Source organism: Sardina pilchardus, chromosome 16 (assembly GCF_963854185.1).
Source record: "Sardina pilchardus chromosome 16, fSarPil1.1, whole genome shotgun sequence".
NCBI lineage: Eukaryota > Metazoa > Chordata > Actinopteri > Clupeiformes > Clupeidae > Sardina > Sardina pilchardus.
Genome location: NC_085009.1, coordinates 10,499,422 through 10,508,230, shown reverse-complemented (window position 1 = coordinate 10,508,230; position 8,809 = coordinate 10,499,422). Strand labels below are relative to the sequence as shown.

Here is an 8,809-nt window from a genome sequence, read left to right as displayed (position 1 = left end):
CAGGAAATAAAGTCTTTGGTGAGAGGCAGATTGATATTGCCCATGTGGTTATTTAAATCTCCCAGAAGTATCATGTTTGGTGAGAAAGAGGATAAATGGGTGAGGAAAGCAGCAAAGTCATTTAAAAATTCACTATTCGGTTGGGGGGGGGGGGTATTATTGCTGATAAACAGTAGCAATAATGATTGGAGTGGGACCAGACAGTTTGCAGACAGCAGATTCAAACGAGCTGGAGACAGGTGCAGAGTTGCCATACTAGTTTGGTGTCTTTGAGGTTGTGACGGGTCGCATACCTACCGTCACGGTAGCGATGCGCTACCTTGCTAAAACAGTCTGTGTATTTGTTATCTGTCTTTGTCTGACGTGTCTATGTTTTCAGTTGACCTCCATTCTGTTCTACAATCGTTTGCTAACATTGTCATTCATCATACACCTCTGCTGTAATCCCGTAGCTGTTCTAAAAGAGTTAACATTACCATCTAACACTACGGTGATTTATTACATGCTAGCAACCACCATCATTACATCGTTTACCGTTTACACCCATTAACTATCCATTTCACATATTCAGTTGCAATAATCACACAACACAAATGTCTCTTTACCTGTTCGTTTATTTAGCTTAATTGTTATACATGTTCGCATAGCGTTTGTCTCACCGGTGTCTCGTCTTGCGTCCTTGTTTGTATTAGAGAATGTTTGCCGCATTTCTCTTGTTTAAATTGCTGTCTAAACTTCCGGGTCGACAGGAAGTGACCCAAAGTTTATAGGTTTAATATTTTCGCTGTTTTTTATATATTTTGGCTATGCCAAAATGAGCGATGTTGTGAGCTGTATCCACACTGGTATTCCTAGCTTATTAGGAGATTTATTATGGCTGTATTAGCTTTTCCTAGTATTTACCTAGAACACCCCTGCATTTTCTTGTATGTTGGTTTGTGCCAATTTCAGAGGGGTAGTTCTAGGCCTATTTATACTGTGTCTCTCAGTCTATTCGGGAGAGCAGTATGTTACAGGACATGGGTCCTATGTGCTCTCAGTGACTTGCTGAAGGTCAATTTTATTGCCGGCTTCTTTGATTATTATTATGCTTTTTGACTATCATGTCAGTTTTTATTTCATTTATTGAAAGTATTTATTTTCTTTGTTTTTTTCCCCATTATCTTTATTGCCAAATATTGGCCTTAATTGGGTAACGCTAAATAAAATCCCATCTTCCAACTTACTCCTTGCCTCCTCCTGAGTGTAAACCACCTTGCTCAAGACGCACATCCACATCTACCCTTAACAGAGGTGCTGTTTCGAATATTCTTTAGAGAAAGAATGTTGCTTTTGTTACATAAAGTTCTCAATCTAACTTCTGTATTGTGTGCAGTTTCAGCTGCAGTGGCACACCATCTGCTCCACTTGGAAAAGACCCTTGTTGAAAAGTGTTATCTAGATAAAGAACCTGGTGAAAGTTGTTACCTACAGCAGGACAAAGATAAGTGCTAGGAATGCCATAAAACCACACCATACCTGAAAATGTTTAAGATGAAAACGTGGGAGTGCCTGAAGTTGTTTCTATTAAAGGAGGTGGTGTCCTTCTGCATTCATCATACCTTTCACATGTCTGTTTGGATTGGAGACTCCAGGACACACCTGAATCATGTCCCTTAACATTCTTTTAATTGGTAAGTTTGTGCTATTCTATTTCATGTCCTTGAATGTTTAAATGAAGTGCATTTTGAATGTGGAGAATTTAGTGTCGGGAGTTTGCATGGTTATAAATTGACAATGAACATGAAATTTGAAGGAAAAAAAAGATTACTTTTTCATTTCTTTTGTATAGAAAGAAAGTCTGATCACCAGATATGATCTTCTGTCTTTTACAAACAGGCCTCTTCTCCCTCAGCTCAGCTCTCTCTCACCAATACCACTTTGTGAACGAACCGAAAACCTGGAGTGAAGCCCAGAGTTACTGCAGGGACAATTACACAGACCTGGCCACCCTTTACGACACCGACGATGTGAACGCACTCACTCAACTTGGCAGCCAGACTGGCTCTGCTTGGATCGGACTTTATAGATAGATAGATAGATAGATAGATAGATACTTTATTGATCCCCAAGGGGAAATTCAAGGTCCCAGCAGCTTAAGACACCACACACAACATACAGTACAATGTAAACAATGTAAACAGGAAAAATAAAAAGCAAATCAACAAATCAACATGACTAAAGGAGCGACGACTTGCTGAACAGCTGGAGATGGTCCATTACGGACAGCAGTTTCTATGGTCCAGGAGAGACGACATATATAAACTGGGATCCGAGCCCAGTTGAACCCAATAACAGAGAAGGAAAAGAGCTGTGCGTAGAAATGTTTGCTGATGGAACATGGAATGATATACCTTGTGACATCGTCTATTCAGACAGATCATTTGTTTGGAATGGTAAGAATCTAATTTAGTCCATTTTAACTACATGTTAATTTGCACACTTGTGTAATGTATTGATTATTATAGTCCTTTAAATTCAAGCAGCTTTTAAGATGTTGGGTAACCTTTGAAAGTGTGTGCGTTACAGGAGTCAATGATACCTACGTTTTGAATACGACAAAATTGACATGGAATGATGCCCAAGCCTCCTGTAGAGCCAACTACATTGATCTTCCAAGCATAAGGAATAGTACGGAAAACCAAAAGGTCCGTGATGCCGCAAACGGCAACAGAGTATACATTGGCCTGTACAGAACCAGATTGTGGTCAGATGGGAGTGACTCCTCTTTTAGAAACTGGAAATCCGGTCAACCTGATAACGCCAATTTTGATCAATACTGCACTGCAGTGTCATTCAGTGACTCGGGCCAGTGGACGGATGAGAACTGTAGTACTACCCGCCCTTTCTTCTGCTACTCAGGTAAATGTCCATTATATGTTGCTGCTTGTTATTTTCCAACCTGTCACGTCAGCATTCTGACGGGTCTCGCGCGCGTGTGTGTGCGTGTGTGTGCGTGTGTGTGCGTGTGTGTGTGCGCGCATCATGCATCTGAATGCATTACCTTAAATACTTGCTTGGTCTTCTTGCAAAGAGAAAAAAAGGGTTTTTGCTCTAGCCTCTTAATCAGCTCGACACAGTTGCCAATTCCTATCTCTTCCTCCTGCACACAACATGAACTTTCTGACTTGAACTTGACAGCCTTTGTAGCTGGTCTGAGGATGGTTGTCGACACAGAGACTGACCTGACAGGCTGAGATTGAAGAAGTGATTCTAAAACCAGTGAGTGAAGGCCTCCTTTGAATAGTGAATATTTATATTTCACTTTTTGCTTTCTGTTACTATGCAAGTGAGTGCAAAAACATACAAGTGCATCTAAAAAAAAGAAGAAAATAAATTAGTTAATTTTTGCCGTGATTTATTTTGAAAAGTGAAATATAAATTAGCTTCATTACTGTAAAGGGACACATTTGAAGGCTTTTTAAAGTCTTGATTATTCTTAATTAGACTAAGACTAATCCTATTATAATCTTGATGGTTATGGTTTACAGCTCATAGAAGTCAGAAATACAGTAGTAGGCCTATTTCAAATTATTACAACAAAGATTTTATAATACAAATATAGCCGCAAGCGGCGATGGCGGGCCCGAGCACCTGCGGTGCGGAGACCTGTGACATTTCGGAATCTAACAAAGCAACTTGTGCGTGTTGGTGGGCATGTGCATGAGCAACACACATGCCCACCAAATTTGGTCAATTTTCTTGAATGTATGTGTCAACCACAACAGACAACATGCTAGGTGGCGCTATAGAGTCCCAAAGCCACACCCAAGGCCAGAGCTCTGTCTCTGACTAGTGGCAGCAATAACACACAAGCGTACCTAATTGTCGTGTATGTATGTGTCAACAATAATAGACAATGTGCTAGGTGGCGCTATAGAGTCCCTAAGCCTCACCCTAGGCCAGAGCTCTATCCCTGACAAGCAGTAGCAATAGCACACATGCCCACCAAATATGGTTAATTTTCGTGAATGTGTCAACCATAATAGACAATGTGCTAGGTGGCGCTATAGAGTCCCTAAGCCACACCCTAGGCCAGAGCTCTATCCCTGACTAGCGGTAGCAATAACACACATGCCCACCAAATGTGGTTCATTTTCGTGAATGTATCAACCACAACAGACAAAGCGCTAGGTGGCGCTATAGAGTCCCTAAGCCACACCCTAAGCCAGAGCTCTGTTTCTGACTTGCGACAGTGATAACACACAAGCTCACCAAATTTGATTCATTTTCGTGAATGTATATGTCAACCACAACAGGTAACACACTAGGTGGCGTTATAGAGTCCCTAAGCCACACCCTCGGCCAGAGCTCTGTGTCTGAATAGCTATAGCAAAACATATGCCCACCAAATTTGGTTCATTTTCGTGAATGTACGTGTCAACCACAACAGACAATGCGCTAGGTGGCGCTATGGAGTCCCTAAGCCACACCCGAGGCCAGAGCTCTGTCTTTATCTAGCGGCAGCAATAACACTCAAGCCCACCAAATGTGGTTCATTTTTGTGAATGTTTGTGTCAACCACAACAAACAATGCTCTAGGTGGCGCTATAGAGTCCCTAAGTCAGACCTTTGGCCAGAGCTCTGTCTCTGACTAGCAATAGGAATAACACACAAGCCCATCAAATTTGGTTAATTTTCGTGAATGTACGTGTCAACCACAACAGGCAATGTGCTAGGTGGCGCTATAGAGTCCCTAAGCCACACCCGAGGCCAGAGCTCTGTTTTTATGTAGAGGCAGCAATAACACACAAGCCCACCAAATTTGGTTCATTTTTGTGAATGTTTGTGTCAACCACAACAAACAATGCTCTAGGTGGCGCTATAGAGTCCCTAAGCCACACCTTTGGCCAGAGTTTGTCTCTGACTAGCAATAGGGATAACACACAAGCCCATCAAATCTGGTTAATTTTCGTGAATGTATGTGTCAACCACAACAGGCAATGCGCTAGGTGGCGCTATAGAGTCCCTTAGCCACACCCTAGGCCAGAGCTCTGTCTCTGACTAGAGATAGCAATAACACACAAGCCCATCAAATTTGTATGTGTCAACCACAACAGACAACCCCACAGAGCGTTCTTAAGCCTTCTTTAATCATTGTCTAATATTAAGGAAAGTTTAAGATCTATTAACCAAGGTGTTGTCACACACACACGGCAAATAAGTTGCAGGATTGTGGTGCCTTCTCTCATCCTCAAGTTGGGTTATCATCTGTTGACCTTCTTACCACCACCAGAGAGGCATGGGGGATGGGTGAGAGAGTGTGTGGGGGGTCGGAATGCAAATGAGGGGGGGGGGGGGGGGGGCATGGGGCTAAGATAGAGAGAGAGAGGGAGGGAGGCAGAGGGGTCAAGGGGGAGGCTGTGTGTGTGCGTAACTCTCTGGAAAGCTTGCGCGTGTGTAATGTGTGTGCGGTTAAATGTGGTTCTGTGTGTGTAACAGGACCAACATGAAGGCGCGGATGAGGAAAGATCGTAACACAGAGCCATCCTCATAAGAAAACCTAAATAACTCACTTTCTGTTAATGTGGTTAAAGTCAAAATTGCAGCATAGGTTAATATGATTATTATTATTCATCAACTCGCTTCAAAATATTTTAGCTAAAACTGTGTCCACCACAATCATTAATGCACTTTTAAAAATCACAAACAACACCAAATTCAAAACTTTGTATATGACTGTCACTGCAAACACACTAACTAATACTCCATTAAATTTCATCCAAATTATTCACTGTTTTCTGCCTATAACACCAACTTTTTGTTCCTTTTATAAGACACCTAGGTTCAAACCTTCGCCATTTCGATATACTTTTGAAATTCAAAAATCTGGTCGCAATTCCTCTCGGGCAACCCCTCAAGATCATTTTAGTGCTTAAATGACATGATTTCGATAAACCGTCTAGGAGAAGTGTTTCAAAATACATGACGTGCAAAAATCATAATCATAATCATATCTCAAATTCTTCTAAGATTCACTATATCGTTTAAATGTAAAAGTTGTTCAGATTAATGAAACACACATGTCTACCAAATTTAGTTCATTTTCATGTATGTATGTGTCAACCACAACAGACAACACGCTAGGTGGCGCTATACTGCTCCTGAGCCACACCCTAGGCCAGAGCTCTGGTTCTGAGTAGCGTTACCAATTCCACATGCAGCTGCCAAATTTCAAGAGTTTTAGAGCATGCCAAGTTGGTGAAAAAAGGAATTCGGTAAGACGGAAAAACTATAATAATAATCTGAGCAAAAACAATAGGGCCTTGCACCTACGGTGCAGCCACTTTCAGTGGCCGCACCTCGGTGCTCGGGCCCTAAATATGTTGACATGAAAAGAGCTTTAAAGAGTCACTTCACCCCATAACTCCACCCACTTCACATTTCTGAAAACGTCTTTCAAAATGGGCGAGACGTTCTGAAATTTGGAGAGAGAGTGCAGCACTGCTGCAACCAATCAACCATGGTGATTTCGTGTCAATCTGGGAATGAGTGCTGCAGACATGGCTTATCACAGGTAGGCTAATCAGGGCAGCAGGTGTTGGGGCGTTTCAGTCCTAATTTGTAACGACCCGGTGACGTAGTGTCGGACTAGAAGTGCAGGACAACGTCAGCATTCCAATAGTATTTTGGACCAACATGCCATGGCATGTTTTCAAACGGTAGTATGCGCGAGAGAGCAATATTTCCAATACAAAATCAGACGAAATGTTACTTTTGTCGAGAAACACGATTTTTGTCAATATTAACCCTGGTAATAGTACAGTTCACCACTTATGAGTATTTTCAATCAATCAACAGCTCAAAAAACCTATTTTAGGGTGCAGTGACCCTTTAATCAGCGAATCAAGTAACAACACCGGCAATGTTTTCCTGAGCATTTAATCTTTCAATCAGAGCAGTGCAGTGCTTTTCCTCGATATTCTAATTTTCTGAAAGTTGCTGAATGCTGAAAGACAACTTTTTGACCAATGTTGCTGGGCAGTGTTTGTAAATATTGTGGTTCTAGCACATTCCCATTGACATTGGCCAACATTTGTTTTTCTAAAATAGTTGTTCTAAAGGTTGCCCCATGTGTTGAAATATAGCACATTGACAAAAGACCAAAGAAACCTTCACATTTGCAAACACCACAGAAAGGTTTTTTTTTTCATCTACTCCAGCTGTCATGTTCATAAAATATTATTTTTCATCAGTTTCTTGAGGAGCTGATTGAGAATGGCTTTCCAAACAGCACGACTGTGAGACTGAGACGTGTTCACCGTATCAATACATGAGGAAGTCAAACAACATCATGATTGGTTTTGCATGTAAGAAGTTGTGTTTGTGGCAATGAATTAACTATACTGCTGCTAACTTTTCATCTGTGTACTTTTCATCATGGAAGATTGGTGAATCAGAATCATTGCTATATATGCCTACATATGTATATTTCTATGTTCATTATTTTGTATCTCTTGTTGTAAATTGCTATACATTTTCTAGATTTAGGATTGAATGGAATACTTTCTGTGCGCCTCTGTGGCCTCCCAGGTGTAAGTCTTCTTCTGGAGATAGGTGTGCAGGAATAGGGAGGTTTTACATCTTCCCTTTCACTATAATAACTGTGCGTAACATGTGCAAGGTCTTATGATGACTCTTATATCTTCGCTATTAAAAAGAAAAATAAAGTGATTTGCAGTTTCTGATACAACTGTATCAAAAGTTTAAAAAGTTTGGGGTCACTTCCATTTCATTATAGACAGAATGCAGCGATCAGTTGCATTGCTTTTTTTTTTTTTTTTTTTTTAAATCAGGGCAGCAGTTCTCAGAGTACATTACAGTATGTGCTTACACAATTGCAAAAGGGTTCTCCAATGTTTTCTCAGTTAGCCTTTTAACATAACACATCAGATTAGAATGTGCCTTTGGAACATTGGATGAATGTTTGCTGATAATGGGCAATGTACATATTGCATTAAAGATCAGCCATTTCTTTCTACAGTTGAGAACCCTTTTGCAATGATGTAAGCACATAATGTAAACTGAAAACTGTTGCCCTGATAATACAAGTCACAAACAAGTTACTTGTCCCAAGTTACAGACCTAATAAAGTGAGCAGACGGGTTATTTTGTTTTGCACTTAAACACAACATGACTCCCTTCCACACTCAACATACAGTATACAATCACCACAACCATTTTTTAGCCAAAACTCGTTAGCCTGGAAGTGACCGGGGCAAGTCCTTTCGCCGCTACAAAACGCTATTTTTATACCTCTTCTACTGTTCCAACCAACACTACACTTACGTGGTAGTGAGTAGAGGGTCCCTAAAGCCAAACCGAAGTATCCCCACGTCATTATGTGGTCGGATAGAGAGTCCAGAATGAATTTAATCGAGTCCGTACCTTTCCGGAAATGTTATTAAAATGTTGTTAACGCGTTGCTAGCTGCAGCAGTGACATTTCCGGAAAGGTACTGACTCGATTAAATTCATTCTGGTTTTTTGTTCAATAACTTTATATTTCTGAATATTTTACTTCTATAATTTTGTCAGTATAGAAAGAGCTCATCAAGAGCTTTCGGGTGATATAACTCAATTTTGACCAAAATGTCACTTACGCCCCTTTGCTTCTCAGCCCTCAATTCATTAATTTTATTTAGGCTAATATTTATTTCAGTTATTATATTAATAAATAAAGGGGGGCGAATTATAAGTCACACAAGAAATAAAAACCTATTGTTGAAGTTTTAATGGTCCTCTGTAAGATGCCGCTTTGAAAATATGTA

The 8,809-nt window shown here is 40.6% G+C and overlaps 1 protein-coding gene across 1 annotated transcript in view; it reads left to right on the top strand.

Moving 5' to 3' along the window:
- The window catches only part of LOC134060361 (L-selectin-like), a 35,146-nt gene extending 27,771 nt beyond the window's left edge, over positions 1-7,375 (top strand). The window contains exons 3-5 of the mRNA XM_062517048.1: positions 2,569-2,901; positions 3,181-3,261; positions 7,236-7,375. Of these exons, the coding sequence (XP_062373032.1) occupies positions 2,569-2,901; positions 3,181-3,236 (389 nt within the window). The 3' untranslated portion in view covers positions 3,237-3,261; positions 7,236-7,375. The remainder of the gene's footprint in view (positions 1-2,568; positions 2,902-3,180; positions 3,262-7,235) is intronic.
- The last annotated feature ends 1,434 nt before the right edge of the window (positions 7,376-8,809 follow it).